The sequence below is a fragment of the Babylonia areolata genome, chromosome 25 (assembly GCF_041734735.1).
Source record: "Babylonia areolata isolate BAREFJ2019XMU chromosome 25, ASM4173473v1, whole genome shotgun sequence".
In the NCBI taxonomy this organism is placed as follows: Eukaryota; Metazoa; Mollusca; class Gastropoda; order Neogastropoda; family Buccinidae; genus Babylonia; species Babylonia areolata.
In genome coordinates, this window is record NC_134900.1 from 28,556,141 (window position 1) to 28,576,818 (window position 20,678).

General features: G+C 41.1%; 1 protein-coding gene across 1 annotated transcript in view; it reads right to left on the reverse strand.

Moving 5' to 3' along the window:
* Positions 1 to 20,678, reverse strand: part of LOC143299574 (uncharacterized) — a 48,349-nt gene that overhangs the window by 32 nt on the left and 27,639 nt on the right. The window contains exons 14-31 of the mRNA XM_076612858.1: positions 20,009 to 20,108; positions 19,391 to 19,530; positions 17,668 to 18,089; positions 17,397 to 17,484; positions 17,017 to 17,093; positions 15,536 to 15,572; positions 14,888 to 14,985; positions 13,976 to 14,104; positions 13,347 to 13,498; positions 12,546 to 12,681; positions 11,609 to 11,752; positions 11,010 to 11,109; positions 8,400 to 8,473; positions 7,010 to 7,141; positions 6,043 to 6,171; positions 5,011 to 5,156; positions 4,111 to 4,246; positions 1 to 3,731 (exon numbers count right to left, since the gene is read on the reverse strand). The exon at positions 1 to 3,731 is cut by the window's left edge and continues 32 nt beyond it. Of these exons, the coding sequence (XP_076468973.1) occupies positions 3,660 to 3,731; positions 4,111 to 4,246; positions 5,011 to 5,156; positions 6,043 to 6,171; positions 7,010 to 7,141; positions 8,400 to 8,473; positions 11,010 to 11,109; positions 11,609 to 11,752; positions 12,546 to 12,681; positions 13,347 to 13,498; positions 13,976 to 14,104; positions 14,888 to 14,985; positions 15,536 to 15,572; positions 17,017 to 17,093; positions 17,397 to 17,484; positions 17,668 to 18,089; positions 19,391 to 19,530; positions 20,009 to 20,108 (2,312 nt within the window). The 3' untranslated portion in view covers positions 1 to 3,659. The remainder of the gene's footprint in view (positions 3,732 to 4,110; positions 4,247 to 5,010; positions 5,157 to 6,042; positions 6,172 to 7,009; positions 7,142 to 8,399; positions 8,474 to 11,009; positions 11,110 to 11,608; positions 11,753 to 12,545; positions 12,682 to 13,346; positions 13,499 to 13,975; positions 14,105 to 14,887; positions 14,986 to 15,535; positions 15,573 to 17,016; positions 17,094 to 17,396; positions 17,485 to 17,667; positions 18,090 to 19,390; positions 19,531 to 20,008; positions 20,109 to 20,678) is intronic.

A 20,678-nucleotide genomic window follows, 5' to 3' on the forward strand; every position in this document is an offset into this window, starting at 1 on the left:
GATAACAATATTTGTTATTATTTATTTATCATTCATTCTTGCGTACCTACCCACCAAGGGCGCAGACCATACCGTCCCAGGACAAACTACGCGTGGAAAAGTTAATCATCCTAAAGTGAAAAAAACGAGACTGTTTTCAGGATGTACAATGTAAACTCATTCATCGTGGTTAATTGCACTGATCAGCTTATTCAAGACAAATGAGACTAAGCTGTGCGCAAGGTGCAAACTATTCCTCTTAATTCATTGATTCGCCAGGAACAGAAACAACAGACTCTAAGCAACAAACAGTCACTGTTAATTCAGTCAGAAGACAGGCGGTTTATTTCTGTTAAAAACAAATGTAATCATTATTTTCTTAATTTATCAAGATTGCCGTCCTCTAGCAAACAGATAGAGACGTACTTGGGAATGGCAGTTTTGCCCGAAAATATGCGCCTTCTCCTGTGTCTGTTCGTTTGAGGATGACTTGTCCTTGATTTTTCGTTTTAGAGTGTATTCCCTGCATGTTCGTTGTGAAATGTGAAATCCTTGTCTGTTCGTTTGAGAATACGTTTTTCTTGTCTGTTCGCTTAAAAATTTTTTTTTTTATAGTGTGAGCGTGTCTTAAATTTCGCTTTGTTAGTTGAATCCAGTGTTCTCAAAGAATTGTGTAGCCCATGTATATTCGCTTCAGAAAACACATTTTGCCAAAAATCTGCGTCTGACTTTTCCATCTCTTTTTGGTTGGGGTAGGGAAAGGCTGTTGTTGATTTAATTTAGTGTCATGAACGATTCTTTCTTTCGTAGAATTGTATTTCCAGGGATGTTGTTGTAGCCATTTTGTTTGACATGAGATCTAACCAATGAAAAAATATTCTTTTTTAAATGTATTTATTTATATATACATACACATATAACACATCAAGGAGGATGAAGATTTGAAAAGAAAAAAAATGCTACATTGATCAGTGCCACTTCTGGATACCAGATGGTGCCCTTCCCAGTGTTTATAATGTCTCCACATAGTGTTTCAAATGCAGCGTTTTAATTACCTGCATTCCATAGGCGACAGATAAGTTTAAAAAATACAAAAAATGGGAGAGACTTCCACCAAAACACAAAAGCGAGAGAGCCAAGAATACAAAGCAGAGGAGACGAAAAACAACAATACGCACGCTCGCACGTAATCATCGAGACCGAAAGAAAAGAAGAAAATTCTAGCTCAGATTTTCTTGGAGACAGGGATGCCGCTGATAATGAAAGGCGCCCCCAGCATACCCAATTGGGCGTGTGGTGAAAATAAAGAATAACATGAAACAGGTTAAAAAAACAATAATGATAAAAATAAGAAGTCTACCGAAGGAAGACTGAACGCAGATCAAAATGGTTAAGATTTCAAATCACGCTTGACGAGATCAATGGACAGACTGAGGCCCGTTGCTTTAAAGAAGACAGGAAGACTCAACTTTGAACCTGACAAAAGCAGTGTTAAAAAAAACTGGGAGAAGAAGAAGCCTCTTTGGTAAAGAAACTTGCTTTATTCGACGTTTATCAAGACAAAGCATGTTTCAGAACATTAGGCCTGTAAGGCCGAATGGTGGGAAATGTGCATGGAAAAATAAACTTTGAATGAGGAAGTAAATACCTAATATAAGCGCTTTTACTCGTTCACAGAAAAAACTGCAAAAAATTAACCAAGCAAACTGAACGAAATTTCCAAGGGAAAGGGATATATCTTCAATCAGGTACTGAAGAAAAATACTTTGATATCGTGGTTATATACAGTTTAATACGATTTTGCATGAATATATCGTTTTTATCGACAATGATGAAGAAATATTTACAGCAGAAATGAAAGTAAAGTAGGAAATCATTCTAAAATGGCACAAAATATGTAAAAGAAATCACGCGTTTTGAAATAATTTTAAACAACATCGAATTTACGACATCATAAACCGAGAGATGCATATATCAGTTGATAAGGAACAAATAATTCCTTCGCTGTCTTAAACATCAGCAGGGTTATGAAGATGAACTGCATTTATGAATGTTACCAAAAAGGGAACGTCATTCCACGAGACAAAATTTACACAAAAACAGTTTGAATGAAATCGTTTGACAAGTACAGTTCTGATGGCAGAGTTAGACTTTTTTGTATTAACATGTTCCATTCCCCAAAAGCATTTAATATATTTGTATGTACAAAGTATTAGTGGATTTCCGCTCAGAAGTAAATCAGAATCATTGCCATTAAACCAAGTCTAATGAAATCAACGCACAATAATGATCGAACGAACAAATTTGAGTTTGTTTCAAGGAGTCAAAGCATGCAGAATGATCTATTTACGCAACATGACATCTGATATATATATATATATATATATATATAAGGAGCGGATGAATACACTGGGGCATGTGGATAACTTTGCAACAGGCACCAGGCATGTTCTTGATCGTGTTACATATGAAACAGATATTTTTTCTACACTACCCCCTCCAACAAAGTCTTTAGTTGTGGCTGGATGCTAGTCCTTTGAATGAGATAAAAATTGTAGAACAAGTCGAAAAGTCTAGTACTGAAGTCCCTTGTGCAGCTCACACTCGGCGTATGTAAAAGAACCGGAGGCAACAAGAGAGTTTTCCCAGGCGAAAATCTGCAACAATATCCATTTTTATGAAAACAATTATGCACACGCAGAATAAAAATGTTTGGTGGCTGCAGAAAATGACGACTCAGTTAGAACGAGAAACAAACTCTGAGAACAAGAGGTCAGGATGCACGTAATTAAAAATAGAAATAAAGAGAGGGCGGTTAATACATGATTAAAAACACATAAAGAGAGGGCAAGTCATACACAGTCACAAATACATGATGATATAAAGTACAGAATTAAAAATGCATGATGATATAAATTATATAGATGATATGTCATACAGATTAATAAAACACGTTAATGTATTGAATGAAAAAAGATGTGTGTGTGTGTGTGTGAGAGAGAGAGAGAGAGAGAGAGAGAGAGATCTATACGTGTCAAGATAATGATCAAGAAATAAAAGAGAGAGAGAGAGAGAGGTGGGATGTGGATTCAGGAAAACGAAACACCGCTGGCAGAGACAGATGCAACTCGTGCAACAAAACCTGTTACGACAAATGCCGTACACTTTTTGTGAATGGGTGTTTACACATGCCTTTTGTCGATATCCGGTTATAATTGCCTCATGATTTAATCGTTTTCTATAGTCATTGAAACTTTTAACACTGAATATCAATAACAAATATATATTATATCAATATGTACATGCATGGTGTCCTTTTCACTGAGACGCTTCCAACTAAAAATCAGTAACAAATATTTTGTTTTAATATGTACATACATAATGTCCTTTTTCCACTGCTTCTCCAAATCATCGATGAAAAGCAGTTAACTGTACAGTGCAGTGCAGTGTAGTACAGTACAGTACAAAACCGCTGAATTCAACTCTGTAAGCTGCATGATGTCCAGTAGGTATGGTGTAGACGACAGGGTACCGCATGCTGCTTTCAGATGTTATGGAGAAAAAACTTATCATGGATCATTCATCATGAGAGAAGACAGAATTCTGCGTTCAGCTGTCGATGACATAGGCCGAATGATGCATACTATTCTGTCTCTGTGTCATTTATGGGAAATCCGGTCTCAAGTGTTGGCGTAGATGTTTTGCGAGTTCCTGTGCTGCTGGATCACCTCGTACATAAACCGGTATTGCACCTGGAACAAAGCAAATAGATAGATGACTGAATCTGTTTATTGCCAGATGGATGTACACACTGAAAGAATGGGTGATTTGTGGACGGACGAAGGGATTTTCAGACTGACGAATGAACGAACAAAATGAATGCATGAGTGACCGACAAGCAGACGAATGTTTTACGAAATCAAAAAATTCTCCAGCTTTTACTATGAAACAGGCTGGGTCACCCTACATGGTCCTCAGACGGCACGCCCATAGATACACAATTATGGAGCCACCCAACGTGTCTCAACATAAGGAAACTCAATATCTTGCTTCCAGTGTGTATTATCAATCTAAAAAAAAAACTTTGTAAAATGAAACAAATCAAAGCAGTGCATAACACTAATCACTTACCACAGAAGTGATGGCTTCAGGACGCGCGGTGTGCACGTGCCGAACAGCCAGATAGACGTCAGCATCACCGTCATACGTCATTCGGCTGATGACGTCCCACAGAGCACACACTACTCCACTACTGGCCACACCGTCACTGACATCATACAATGATTAATTCAGTTCAGTGTATTAATACAAAGATAAAGCAGTTGTAACTAAGAGGAGAACACATTATGAAATAACAGCGCCTACCAAATGATATGTTAGGCAATGCAATACTCAAAACACTGTCTTGTTAAAAAAAAAGAAAGAAAAAAAAAGTTTGACGCCTCAAACGTTTCTTCCTTATTTTGAGATAATTTTTACAACGTATTTTGATGGGTGTGTAATCCAGTACCAGAAACCAAATGATGAGGCCACGTTTGGTACACATATTTTACACATTAAAAATTGTTACAGTATTGTTAACGAAAGGGATATATCAATCTTTGGATATGATTATATATGACAGTATGCAAGACCGACATAATAATGCCAAAACATCCATTTCATATCTAATTTACATTCGAGGTAATTTCTGTGTTTGTGTTTACTTTTGCCACTGTTTTACAGGAGATGAAGATTTTGTTAAATCTGTATGCAAAGTAATTTTGATCAAAACATTATTGTGAGGGAAAGAGCCAACGCGGTAAAATCACAGTAAGGTATGTGTAATCATCATAGAAATATTTTCTTTATGATGGTCTATCCTCAATAATGAACAAGGAAACGCAAGATATGAAGCACTATATAATCAATGTATACCCTACCAGTATTTCAACAATATATAAACTGCTCGTGCAGGACATTGTTGCCTCTCCATGGTCGCTTTAGAAACGTTCTGGCAGTGAAGTACGGAATGTATTGTCAGTGACTCACAGGCACTGGACGATGACTGGCTGCTTCGTGGGTTCTTTGTGTGACGTGTGCAGAATGTCCAGGAGACGGAGGAGGTCAGGAACATTGTCGGCAACTTCCCCTGTCCATGCCTGGTAGTGTAGCACACGTACCTCACGGCTCTTGTCCTGGAGAAGAGATTCTAATGAAAAGCATACTGCACATCCACTGTGCATTTTTTTGTGTTTTGTTTGTTTTTTGGTAATATGTTTTTCGTTTCAGAACTAGTGTCAATGAAAACCGTGATATTATCTTCACGGTAGGCATTTTCAGCAAAAAGTAAAGTGTGTCGAACTGTTCGTGTGCATATCTTGGAATGCCCTCATAATGTCATCGCCAAGAGAGTACTAACGTCATCCTGATGTCCTTTTCCCCAATCATCCTTTACCCAAATGTCGGTTTGAAAAGAATTACCTACAACTGCAAGTAAAATGAAAAATAGAATTAAATAGATATATAAATATAGAAATAAACATTTACATAAATAAATAAATGAATAGATAAATGAATAAATAAATAAACAGACTATTCCGTTGTTTGAAAATAAACCACTGAAAACAGTATACAATCCTGTAGTATAGTATTTCCTATAGAATAGAATTTCAGCTATATCTCAGCAAAGTCGAATACAATACTGCACACACAAATTTTCTTTGGAGATTCAAGTACAGTTCACGTTCAACATGACAGGCACACCATCTGAGGAAAACCAAGATGGGGATCTGTTAGTTCATCTTAAATTTTCTTCTTTATTCTGCAAAGAAAGCACATAAAAAGTGCAATTACCACTGACAGACAGACAAAAATTACCAATTCACATGAGCATGACAAACATCCCATAAACTGCCAATGTTCAGGATCAGAATACTCACCACACACACACACACACACACACACACACACACACACACACACACACACACTTGACGTCTTATTTCACTCAAATTACACACTCGACTTCTTATTTCACTTAAATTGAATATAGTTAACTTAAACAAAGAAAAAATCACTCACTGCTTTCTTCATATCCAGGACGTATGTCGCCAGGCTGTCCCCCAGAGCAGTCATGGACACCAAGCTGATCTCATAAGCACCACAGATGATTGGTTGCTCCTGGATTCGGGGCCAGTAAGCGCACATATCCTGCAAACAAAACATATAGCATTGGACAACAACTGTTGACTGGACGTGTAGGTTCCATACCCTGAAAATGTATGATATTAGACAATATTCTGTCTTCAATCAGTAAATACAGTAATATAGAGTGCCATTTAGGCACAAAAAAGGTTGTCTGTGAATATATCTACTACGTGTCGTGTCACAATATTCTGTCTTTAATCAGTAAATATAGTAATATAGAGTGCCATTTAGGCACAACAACAAAAAAAGGTTGTCTGTGAATATATCTACTACGTGTCGTGTCAAAAAATTTGAAATATAGTAATATAGAGTGCCATTTAGGCACAACAAAAAAAAAAGGTTGTGAATATATCTACTACGTGTCGTGTCAGATATGACGTGAAAGAGCACACTGACGTGTACTTGACAATTTCTCAACTAACACCTGTCTTCCAAACCAACGTCAGTTATCCGCCTCTTCCAGTTTTGTGACAATTTTGTTCAAAGTATTTGGTGTCAGCACTGTCATGGAGACTATCGTTTGATGGGCTTGATGGTGCCAGTGGTCTTCGCTTTCCAGTGACTGAACTTACTATAACGTCGCCACTAAGCAATCGTTGTCTCAGTGCATTATCTATTTTTATTTCACCATTGTTGTTATTCATATCGTTTTATCTATGTTTCATTTTATTTAATTCATTTATCTATTTTTATATATTTTTGTCTTGTTCATTTCTGTTTTTATTCAATATTTTCATTTATCATTTCATTAATTTTATTTCTTATCTATTCATTTATTTGTGTATCTTATTTTACTTGATTTTATTTTATTTTCACTCAAGGCCTGACCAATATAATATACCTTGTGTCCTTTAACCTGACCCAGGGAGACAATGGTGGTGACGTCCCAGCTGTCCACCAGTCTCCACAAGTCGATCACTGTGTCCGCCAACGGGAGCTGGGTCACAATGCTGCCCCGTGCTGACAGGAACGTCTGTGGGGAAAACACACACACAAAAAAGAGGCAATTAAGTTGTCAGTCTACCAAAAGCCAAATCTTTTGTATTGGCCTGTTTCTGATAATAAAAATGAGCTGTTGGATAAGTATTCATGGTGGTACGAAACTTTAAATTCGCTTGATCTCTACCACTTTATCAGACTGGCATTCATATTGGTATACCACTTACTGGTATGATTAGTTATTGTCTGCATCAGAGACCCTCGCGTTTGTCAACAAAGTGACGGGTCAGTCAGTTTGAAACATGATTGACATCCACTCAACAGTGAGGGCCATGCATACTAAAGCTGAACGTCCCCTCAGACAATTAGATACTCATGTAGGTGAACAATACTAAAGCTGAACGTCCCCTCAGACAATTAGATACTCATGTAGGTGAACAGACAGTCGCATTTAAGCTGGTGGGTTCAGCATTTATGCATATGAATTGACTACACTCAAGCAGGTGAACACCCTCAGAGAAATATGTTTGTTGTACAGATGTACAATGCGTCCTAGAGATAGAACTCACGATGAAGTGAATAGGCACAGTATTCTGGGCAGCTGTCTTCTGTCCTCAGTCAGTTATGATGCTTAGGATTAAAAGAACAATGCGTCATTTGCGGACGATGTTGTATATATTCGTGTTGTTGCATGCAGATATATACATATAATTGTGTATGTCACACTGATTCACAGTTACTGTTATATGCCCTCGGGTTTTGGTACAAAATGCAAAATACTAAACATTTCAGTTCAGACACGAAATTTCCTCAGGCAGAATTCATATTGGTGCATAGATTATGAATACACTGTGCCATTTGTGCCTCAGACAGATCCGGTTTCAGAGCATAGATTATACATACACTCTGCCAGAAGTGCGTTGGACAGTATTCATAATGGGAGTATGAATTATATATAGACTGTACCAGTTGCGCCTCAGACAGAACTTAGAATAGGGGGATGGAGTGGGCACAGAAGTGCGCGTAGCCTACTTACTGTGTCTCGGGATTCTTGTTTGTGCATACAATAGTGTGCAATTCATCTGTTGTGCCTCAGGCAGCATTCGCACTGGGCCCGTACATAATATTTAACATTTGCAGCCTACACCTGAACAGCTATAAAAGTTGACAAATACATTTATTCAGGAAACCGAGCACAGAGGATATTCTTATAACTGAATAAAATTAAGTAGAAACGACACAGTGGAGCAGACAACCAGCAGCATATTCAACTACGCAAATAAAAGACCTACTGGCATGTAGACAGCATTGATGTACTGGGTCCTCCCCTTGGCATGCTGCGTGATGTACACAATGTGGTTGTCATCTGCACAACACACGCGAGCGAGAAATCAACACAGTCTGAATCTCTATACTCGACCGAGAACAACCACATAGACTTGAAATGCTGAAGCAGTGTTATGAAGCAACCACCAACGCAAATCAAAACTATAATCATTTTGAAATAGTCAATGTAAAAGACTATCACCTCAATCCGACAAATAGCTACATCTTTACATTTTAATCAGCCCATCAAACACGATTCTGCCCCCACAGATCCAAAGACATTTCTGTACATCCACTTGGATTTGTGTGACTTCAGAATCAAAGACTTCATTGCTAGGTCCACGCGGACCCTTTTCATCGATGTTCTACCGAACTATCCCCCCCCACCCCCTCATATCATGAAGGAGGAGGAGGAGACTGGGGGTTGGGGTTGGGGGATGCGCTGTCTGTCTGTCTGTCTCTCTCTCTCTACCTCCCTCTGTCTCTCTCTGTCACTTCCTTCCCCCTTCGCTCGCTCACTCTAAATGGTCTGATCACATTTCTATGTTATGTGAAAATGTTGGAAAAAAGGTGTACCAGCTGAACAGAATAAAGCATTTCTTAAATGTTCATTCTAGAAAAATGTTCTTTCATGTATACATTGAGTCTCACATTAATTATACATCCACTCTATGGGATTCTGCACGTGAAAACATTCTCAGGCCACTCTCTAGTCTTCACAGACGTGGAATAAAATTAGCTCTCCTGAAATCCTCCACAATGATACCAAACGATTATATTGTGTTGGATATTCTCCCATTGAAATGGAAATTACAATACAACAAAGCAGTTTTTATGTTCAAAATTTTATCTGGTTTTGCCCCAACCTCAGTTGCCAGTAAATTCCATATAAACGAAAATCGCCACATCCATAAGATTGTGTTACCCCGTCCGAGAATTGATCTGTTTAAATCTAGTTTGTCATACTCAGGCGGTTTGTTTGGAATGATATTATCAGCCATCCTCAGTGTCCAAACTGGTCTTAATGTATTAAAAAAATGTTCCATTCAGAACTCATGAAAGAATTTGCAAATACAATTTCTTAACCTTTCCACTCTGACACTCTGTGTGGCTGCCTGTCCGTTTCTGTGTCTGTCTGTGTGTTTCTCACTCTCTCTCATTCTGTCTCTCCCTCTGTCTCGGTCTCTCTCTTCTTTCTTCTTCTCCTTCTGTTCTATGAATTATTTGTGCATGTACTTATGTTGTTCTTTTCTCTCTCTTTTTTTGCGACATAATTTGAAATTCATTCATGTTATGTTATGCTTCTGTATTGAGTATTTATTTTCTCTTTTCGTGAGGGCAGGATGAAAACAAGCCATTTGTGCTTATTCCTCCCCTCAATAAAAAAGTTTCGTTCCTACGTTCGTTACTCTCTCTCTCTCTCTCTCTCTCTCTCTCTCTTGTTCGCTCTGTGATAATCTGGTCAAAATATTTTTTCAGTGAATATACGACCCATTTCTAATGGCCAAAAAGTGTGTGTGTTTTTTTCTGTTTTTGGTGTGTGTTTTTTTTTTCCAAGGAACAAACACCTAACTGATGACAACTGTGGAGTTATAGTTCTGATGGGCGTGGGACGATATACAAAGAAAACTTAAAGCACGTTCACTGCTCGCCTAAAACTGTACATTGTAGGAGCCACCCAACCTCAAGGTGTTCACAGAACAACGTGTACTCTGATCTTCAGGTGATGAAGATGGCCGAGCACGCTGCTCTTTCAACAAGGCCGGGACCTGCATGACGTGACTGTTGGCAATGCCCTGAACCCGCTGACCCCACCACCTGGAGTTATTCAAACAACCCATGATCCACACCTCTCTCGCCACGCACGGCCAGCAGTCTGGATTATTTTTACCGACTGGAGACACGTCACCATCGTCAAGACATCGCCACTCTCCTCTCCGTTTTCCACAAGGTCAGTCTGGTCAGTGTGTGGTGTTCACAGCGTTCCGCTCTTCCCTTTGCTCTGATCAGTCTGTTGCTTCTTCCCTGCTACTTTCATGTCTTTAGTTTTGTTCCTGTTGCTGCAGTCCAAAGCCTCGACTACGAGTAACACTGGGATATGATGCCGGAATTATCATGAATGGTGTGTGTATGCATTGGGCATACAGGGCAGCGCATGAGACAAGGAAGAAGGTGAAAGGGTTTTGGGCAGGCGGTAGCACAAGGGTAGTGAGAGATGGGGGTGGGGGTGGGGAGAGACAGATTAGAAGAGAAGGACAAAAACAGGCAGGTGAAACAGATGGTGGACAGAGACGAGATGGGAAAGGTGCAACGGAGAGAGAGTGGGAGGGGGGGGGGGGAACAATGGTGATGGTGAGAGACTAGTACAGGGACTTGGACAGTCAGATAAAATGACAGGCATACAGACAGGCAATCAATACACTCGCGCACGCACGTTGTGTGATGAATTTAAAAATATCATTTAGTTCAACAGCACCATCCTATCCACCCACCCATTCCATCCCACACCACGTTCTACACATAAAGATTCCTTTTGTTTAACCGTGGAATTTATGTGTACAAATCTTAACTAGTACCTGGCAGAACGTCAGGATTTCTGTTCTTTGCTTGGTTCTCCTCCTGGCTGGCTAGAGTGTGGGAGGGGTGAGTGAGGCACGTCCGCATCTGGCATAGTCTCTGGAGGAAGGGAAACAACTCGATATCAGTCATCAGAAAGTTATCCATGTGGCTCAGTCTCTGGAGGAGGGGAGGCAACTCGATATCAGTCATCAGAAAGTTATCCATTTGGCACAGTCATTTAGGCATTGATACCAGATCCTACCAGTCCTAACCCTCATTCAAAATCCAAAAATGCTAAATGAATCTGGTTGTCCAAATGAGATGTAAACGTTTAAAGGTGCCTCGAAAAAAATACAAGAATTGCGCTTGTTAGAATATAACTGTCTGAGCTGAATTCCCAGTGCCTTTTACTTATCGTCCGTTACTGCCACGGCCATGTATATTGAAGGCTTCAGCACAGAGGCATTGAAAGAATCGTCTGAACAACCATTATGGCAGTGTGCTGTGTGCTCTCTCTCTCTCTCCCTGTCCCTTACACCCATGCACGCACACATGCACGCACACACGCACGCGAGCACACACACATACACACACACACACACAGAGTGTAGCACACCTTAAACTCGGCATCAATACGTGGCTGTGGCTGGTCATGACGGATGGTAGAGGGAAAGATGCGGTCAAAGATCGAGGTGTCCAGTCTGGAGTCACCGCTCATGTAAGCTTCCAGCACTGCCTCGTGCAGAAACTCGTACTGGCCCTGCACACACACACGCACGCACGCACACACACGCACGCACGCACGCACGCACGCACGCACACACACACACACACACACACACACACAGAGTATATTCCATTTATGATTAAGCTGTTGAAGATTAGCATTTGACGCAGGCACGGAGACGTTCAGCAAACGGGTATAGTTGTTGGATTAGGTTGGGTTGGGGACTAGTTCATGATAAAAAGACAAAAACAGTATGTATTTGTAATGCTTCGATCTGTTCGTTTTATTTGTTCGTTCATTGATGCATTCCTTGTTTTGGTTTAAGCATTTTTGTTTATAGCGATTTGTCCATTTTATTAATTCATATATTCGTATTCATATAATCAGTTCAGTAGCTGTTGCTTTCGTAAACGCTACCGGTCTTACTAAAAGCATACAAGTCCTGTAATTTCTCTAGCACGCTGGAAAACCTTGCTGAGCTTGTTGCCACAAAAACTCTTAAACACAACGCAAGATAACAAATCAAGAATTTAAATCTACTGCCCGTAAAAGAGGTAAGAATGGTCACTTGAGGATGAGGTCAGATATTGAAATGGTCACAAGAGGACAAACAATCTATGTAAGAACTGTGTTCCACACTTCCAAGCGAAACACAGAAGATAACAGAGATTATTTTTATCTGCCCTGATGCAGGCAGAATTTTTATGGGGGAGGGATAAGAGACGGATTCTGAACGTGTTTTTGCGCTGCACACACACTGAAACACAACCAGCCCTCCTCCCTTCACCCTCACACCTATCGACACAAAACATGGGCAGCCCAGTACCTTGTTCTGCACCATGTGACACCTGTAGTCCCTCAGGTTGCTGACAGTGGTGTACAGGGAGATCGTCTCTTCCTCCTGACTCTGGTCCATCAGGATGTCCAGGGCAATGTACGTCCCTGTTCGACCCACGCCGGCACTGGGCACACAGTCGGAGGAAGTGTTAGACTTTCTGTAGCCGTTATGCAGCTGCCATAAGGGATGTTAGACTTTATCCAATTGTTATGCAGCTGCCATAACGGACCTTTTTTCTCTGTGCCCATATTCATCATTATGATGATGATGATTATGATGATGATGATGATGCTAATGACAATCAAAAGCATATCAACTGAATTTTAGTTTTGGTGATTATATTCATTTTTGCGCACCTCGTTTGGGATTTTTTCCAAAGCATTAAATCGGAGGATCTGTTTCAGCCTTTTACAATAAACATGTGACTTGAGAATGAAGGAAGCACATAAAAAAAGAAACGATTCTTTTCAGACATGGACCATTTATTGGTACTTCGGATCATAGACCATTCGAGGCATAGCCTCACAGTCTAATAACTTGAGGTTTACATGCTCTGCTAAAAGTATACCGCTGGTCTGGAATTTCTCCCCAAAGCTCATCGATCGTCACATGGTTTCAGCGTGTTACATTTATCTATCTAAATTGTTTATGTGCAGTTTCAAGCCACATCTCCTATTTAAAAAAAAGTGTGTGTGTGTGTGTGTGTGTGTGTGTGTGTGTGTGTGTGTGTGTGATGGTTGCTTTTGAATCGTTTAATCCTGTATCAGGAAGACAGAGCGTAAAGCTAACCTGCAGTGCACCAAGAGAGGCGGGGCAGTTGGGGTGCGGGGAGCACGTGCTCTGATGTAACGCCAGAAGTCAACGAGAGGGGTGGTGGTGGGCACCTCGTGGTCCATCCACTTGACGTAGTGGTACTGCCTCACCTTTCGTTTCTCCTGGCCCTGTGTGCATAAAACTATATCACTTGACGTAGTGGTACTGCCTCACCTGTCGTTTCTCCTGGCCCTGTGTGCACGTACAGTCAGTTATGGGATCCACTGACACGAAACAACTTTCTTTCGAACACAAGGCGAATATAATCATGAATGGTTTTTAGTGACTCAAAGCGTCTTTCTGTTCCCAACAATTGAGAGTTCTGGGTACTCAAAAGGAATTCTTGTTCCAGTCAGCATGCCAGATTCATCTGCCTTAAAATGGGGCATAAAGAACTTAGAGGAAACGGTTTGGTGTGTGTGTGTGTGTGTGTGTGTGTGTGTGTGTGTGTGTGGTTCTTCATCTGTTTAATAAGACTTAAAACGGAAAATAATTATGTGCATCTACTTTGTGTGAATGTATGTGTATGGGTGCCTGGGAATTATATAGCGCACACACACACACACACAACACACAAAAGAAAGCACGCAGATTGATAGTTCTACCTGAAGTTTCTTGATGTCAAAAGTCCGGGTGACAAAATGAGCTCTCTCCTCCACTTCAAGTCCGACCACCTCCACGTGTCCTGTGTTGAGTGATTTCCCTTTCTCTGGCCAATACTCGTGACACTTGGCCTGAAACGTTCAGGAACCGACGAGTTATTTGAGTAAATGACAATATACGTGCGCTTGTGGTATGGTTCATACGGCAGTTACGTTTGAAAGTCTTCTGTCAATCTTATTGTATACCCTTTACAATAGACAAAATTGCTTATGGAGAGTTAACCGTGAGAACAAGTACGAGTTTGCTTCCAGTGCTGAAACGTATCAAAAGTTTTCACATTTGAACTGCATTGTAATTTCAAACGTGATAGACAAGATGTGTCAGTGTTATGCTTCAGAAAAGAATAGAACACGAGAGGAGCTAACGTATCACTTTACCGTCATGAAATGTAATGGTCCGGAAAGACAGAGAAGAATTGGAACAACAACGTAACAATAAACAAGAATGTTGCGTATTGTCGTACAATTTACGATGCAGTTATCAATAAAACAACAGAAGTCTTCCAGCCAGTGTACCATGAGGAACTATCCATGGATCCATGGACATCTTTGGCCTTGGCTGCACGTCCTCTTGAAAAATTAGTTGGCTGTGAATGACAGTTATGCGATGTGTATTTCTGACCGCATAAATATCCGATTTTAATGCAACAGTCTAAAAGGTGAATTTCATATTTTAAAGTCACGACTAGCACGGGAGGTATGGCGTTTAGTACAGGCATTATCATCCTGAGATCTGGTATCTCTGTTCAAGGCTGCTGTTATCCACTCGCTGTTAGTACGCTTCATCATTAATGTGACTATGCCAGCGGTGAATACAATGCATCCCCTGTGCAGACCAGTCCTGACAGAACTCACTTTGCTTCCTTCTTTGAGGTTGGTGAGCATGACGATGTCAGTGACCCCTTCCTGCCACACCATGCGCCAGAAATCGTCCTGTGTGTTAGACCTGGGGCCTGGGATACAGACGACACATGCGTGAAGTGGGGGCCAAGGAATAACGGATGGAAAGATGGATGAAAGGAGAGAGAGAGAGAGAGAGAGAGAGAGAGAGAGAACAATGAACACTGAAGTGTTTAATGTCTTTTGCTGCAGAGCTCTAGTGATATGGGGGACGAGGGGTGCAAATCAGAAGAATAATGGTGCAAGGCAAACAAAATGAAACAGAAAAAGTTAACAGGTATGGAGTCAAATAAACTCATAAGAGATAAGTAGACACTTTGGCACTTTACTGTCATTAGCTGAAGCATCCATGTGACAGGGTGTGTGGGGGGTATAGTGGGTTTTTTTCCCTGTCATTCGATTCTAAAGTTTGAATAATACAAGGAAAACAAAATAAATATTACTTGAGAGAGAGAGAAGAGAGAGAGAGGAATAGGGATTGAGAAAAAATGGGGAGAAACTGAGAGAGAGGGAGAGGGCGAAGAGAGGTGGATGGAGAGAGACAAAAAGGACTGATCCAGACAGACAGAAGCAGAGAGACGCATGATTTGCTAAAGATGTTACCTTGAGATGCGATGTAAGCCTTATCAGTCTTATATCCCTGAAAAAAAGAAAGAAAGAAGAAATTGAAATGTGTCAATGTTCCAAATAAATACAAAAGAGTTCATTAAAGTGAAAAGCTTTCTTTTTGATTTTTGCCGATGCAATTACTAACTGAAAAACAACGGTTTTTTGGTGTGTGTTTTTGTTTTTTTTTCAAAACTTTCATATCCCGAACCAGGGGGTAAAATACACACACACACACACACACACACACACACACACACACACACACACACACGCACGCACGCACGCACGCACGCACACACGCACACACACAACCTCCTTGTGCTGACAGTTTTATTTATGTGCTGGTATGGAAGTTTGGGAATGAGGAGTAAGCGAGTTTTGAATGATGTCGTGAGTGTCTGCAGTAAAGTTGTGGGAGTGAGAGAAGCTAGCATGCAAGAGCTGTATGAAAGGCGAGTGTTTCAGAAAGCCAGGCAGATAACAGCTCACGACACACATATTTTAGCAAAGTACCATGAACTGCTGCCATCAGGACGACGCTATAGAACGTTTAAATTAAACCCCAGAGCTCTGAAAACCTTTATACCACGCTCAAGTCACCTTTTGAATTTCTGAGAACTATGTATGCGTGCTTGTGTCACAATATGTGTGTATGTGGTGTGTGTGTGTGTGTGTGTGTGTGTGTGTGTGTGTGTGTGTGTGCCTGCGCTTGCATGCGAGTACGTGTGAAAGCACATGCATAATAGGTTGCACTTTGTTTAAATTTCTTAGATATCATTTGCTTCATAATGTGTGACAGTGTGCAGGATGCATGTGCAATAGGAATTGTGCAACGTTCGTGTCTTTCAATGTATAATTACTATGTAATGATTATCAATTACATTTTTAAGCGAATATTGATTTTTTTCTGTTCATTTGTTTCCTGTTTTTTTTATGAAAAAACTTATACATATGTTTGCTGTTCCTGCTCAATTGAGGCATTTTTATTATTTTGTGCGTCGGTGTGTGTGTGTGTGTGTGTGTGTGTGTGTGTCTGAGTGAGCGCGCGTTTGTGTGCGCTACCGCACCTGATGTAATTTCTCTTTATGAGATAATAAAATCATTCTTATCTTAATTTATGCGCAATATGATACATGCAATGTGGTGTATTTCAGTGTGTTTACAATAATGATTAATTACAACATTTCGATTGAATGAATATATACAATACTTATTATATGAATGTCTTGTACGTTATTGTTTCTTTTCAATGAAGTCATGATTAATGTTTTGTGTCAGAGTAATTGTCTACGTTTGTTTTGCCGCACCTGATGTAAATTCTCTTAATGAGATTATACAGTTCTTCTTATCTTATCTTCTATATGAGTGTGATATTTCTTCTTTCTTTTTTTTTTTTTTTTTTTTTTACATGATCACTCCCCCATATTTGCACACACCCACAAACAGAAAGGTAGGGAAGACAAACTGATGCATACCTTGACAAAGCTTGCGTTGATGTAATCTGAGGCATTATCACCATCCACTTGCTCCAGTACCACTCGGGTCTTGTCATCTGGATAATGATAGTAATTGTGATAATAACAGCACCAAAACCAGCAGATATAGTTATCAGCAGTAGTGGTAGCAGTAGTAGTAGTCGTAGTATATACATGAATATCGCAATATATCGTTGTGCAGGTTCCAACCCCAATATTTCTTGATTTAGAGCGTCAAGACTGACCCAGCAAGGATTATTGTGCGTGTGAGCGCGCGCGCGCGCGTGTGTGTATATGCAAGGGAAGGTGTGGCGGAATGAGGGGACAGAGAGAGAAAGAGAGAGAGAGAGAGAGAGGGTTGTCATCATCGAAATACCCACACGGAAGAATGCTGTTGAAACGATTCTTGTAGTAGTTTTCTTTCCTTTTTCCGTTTGTCACAGGGTACTCTTTCACTTCAACAAGTGTCTGAAACAAATGGGAATAAAATGGTAACGTTTTAACCTGTTGACCCCTAGAATGCAGACCCTACCGTGGTCAGGACATGTTCCCCGTCCCTTTCCACACACACACACACACACACACACAGTGCATGCATGGAGACATGCAGCCTTGGTTGTAACTCTTGTGAGTCAAAACTTCCCCCCTCACCTTAAACTCGTCAGCCACCGTGCCGTCCTGCAGGCTGTCCACGATCGTCTTCTGCAGCTGGTCAAGACGGAAGGTGGCTGGCACAAAGCTGTCAAACAGTGAAGGATCGTTGTTGTAGATTTGCTCCCCGCTCCACTCGGCGTCCATTTCTTCGTCTTCAGTCAGTGGCTCTTTGCTGGCAGGCAGTGGCTTCTCTGCACCAGGCAGGGGTTTGGGTACCTTCTGAGGTGGACTTCCAGCTCCCGCGGCGCCGTTCCCAGTTCCGTTCTTTTTAACCGCCTGGTTTAGGGGTGCGGGTGTGGCACTGGAAGGTGTGTTGTCTTGAGGGGGGGAAACGTTCTGGTAGATGTTGGGGTCTGCCGGTTTGGGCTTGGGTTTGAGCGATGGCTTCACCTGGGCCTGTGGCCTGGCGTCCTTTTTGTCTGCAGAAAACCACGGAGAAACAGTGAGATGATCCTGAACAGGATCCCGGTTTATTGATAATGGTTTCCTTAAGCGGAGTCTCATTGCACTTTTTTTTTTTAATGATGATGATGATAATGATATGATTATCATTACAATAATGATAATAATAAAAGATGAATAATAATAATAATAATAATAACAACAACAACAACAACATAAGAAAAGAAGAAGAGGAGGGGGAGGAGGAGGAGGAAGAAGAATGAATGAATGAATGAATGAACGAATTTCATAAAGCGCAAAATCTAGCACATGGAGCTGAACGTGGCTTAATCCCGAATTTATCATCTAAAAGAAGAACCTGCCCCAGCACAGAAGCATCTGCCCAAATCAAAGTGACCTTTCTTGATAGTCCAAGGTGATCGTGTACTTATGAGGTGGGCTTTGTTGTGGAGTGTGGGATGAGTTTGGTTTACTTTTGTTTACTTAAATTTCCTGTGACATCTCACGCTCATTTTGCATAACCCATGCTCTCCATCCCACCCTCCCATCACCATGCACAGCCACAGCCAGGTTGTTGAGTTGCACTCCATGTGACGTCGGTCCCACGAGAGAAGGAGGTTTCCTCCGCTCTGGAAATGGAAACTACCTGTGTGTACTACTGATCAAACCGCCAAGACGGGAGATCTTGACATCATGTCGCTACAAGCGTAAAAATGGAATGCGAGTTGAAACCAAAGGCGCTGGTGGAGCAGGGGTATGGTGGTTCACAGACGTTTATCTGATTTCTATTTTCAGTGATGAATCGATGAAGATGAAGATGATATTGATGAGGCTGTGCTGATCCATTTTGGGCTGATTATAATAGCAAGGTCGTACTTTTCCTCCCTCGTATTCCAACGTCATGCGCGATTCAGGTCAGGAAAATGAACAATATTATCAAAGATGCATCAAAGAGTCCCTATGATACACTTTGCGCTGGAAGTGCCATCGGGGTCAACAAAATGTCAGACTGAAATTACTATTCTGCAGTATGTTTTCTGAGGTGACATTTTGAATTATCTTTGAGGAAATATCGTCTATGACTTTCATACTGATTCCCAGGGAAACGCGCCCGCATTCGCAAACAGAGACTGGGAATGAAAAGCGTCCATAGCTACTTGTATTTGTGTACCTTGTGTTTGGATGCGTGTGGACAGCAGTAAAGTGGTCGAGAGCAGTGTATAATGTGTTTGAGTGAGTGTGGATAGTATTAACAAGGCTCTCTCTCTCTCTCTCTCTCTCTCTCTGTGTGTGTGTGCGGTAGCGCAGTCAAACGTACCATCTTTGACAGCTACTGGATCAAAGGACAGAGATGAGGAGTGTTCTGGTTCTCTTCCTTCAGCCCTACGTGCGTTGTTGGTCACTTCCGATGAGCGATAGGCTGGAGTGGGCGACTTGGCAGCCTGCCTGCGTCGTCGTCTGGAATTCATTTCAACAATAAACATTGCCTGGGGAAATCAAGTAAAAAGCTTCCGTAGCGTCCTGTGGATGTACTGAAACTGGAAAAAAGTGTCCTTTGCAGACCTGTACCATCATAACAGTTACTGGAACAATTCTTTTTGATCATGGAGTAAAATCTGTTTGACGTTTGCACTGCCAGCACAAAATTTGTGTCTGTTGAAAATTGTATTTCTTCACAAAACTGCTGGAGCGATAATTATCAAAACAATAAACTGGAATATCGTTCATTTGTAGTGTAACAAGACAAAAAGGCAATAAAAGCTCACGATATATTGATGGGATACATAATTTATATATTTTTGGGGAAAAAACTGGTAAAGTGGACGATAAAGTATGAGTTTCAAAAAAGATCAGCTACAGTGACAGGACGAGAGAGGGGTGTGGGGGAGGGAGGACTGAACGCAAACGACGCCGATTAAAAAAAAAAATTACCAACCTCATTACCAAGACGACGATGATAATGATGGCAATGACAATGAGTGCTGCGACCACTGCCCCAGCAATAACCCCAGCGGGATCGGGCTCATCGACCACCGCTAGAATGAAAAACAGAGCACACCAGATGAACCCATACAGACACACCACAATCAGCTTTGGAAAGGTTTATCCAAGTGTTTTGCCAGAAGATGCTGTCTACAATCAAAAAGTCAAGAAATTAGAGAAATCCAGATTCTCTCTCTCTCTCTCTCTCTCTCTCTCTCTCTGTGTGTGTGTGTGTGTGTGTGTGTGTGTGTGTGTGTGTGTGACACTTTCTCTTGTAGATATGTACAATGGAAGCTCTTTGAAGTCTTGGGGCACTTCTCCCTTTTCCCATGTGGACTGGAAGAGGGTGGTCAGCTTTTCCAGGAGTACCTCGCCTCCATTCCTGTAGATGTCAGCTGGAATTCCATCTGCTCCTGGTGCTTTCGCGGACGTGGTCTGCTGCAGAGCCTTCGCAATCTCTGCATTGGATGGTAGGTCTGCCAGAGATTCCTTCATTGGCATTTGGGGGAGCGTTGCGATTGCTTCTTTAAATATTGACGAGTCTCTGTTCAAGAGAGCATTGAAGTGCTCAGCCCAGCGAGCAATGCCAGTCTTATCTGTCAGCAGTGTGGTCTAGTCAGAAG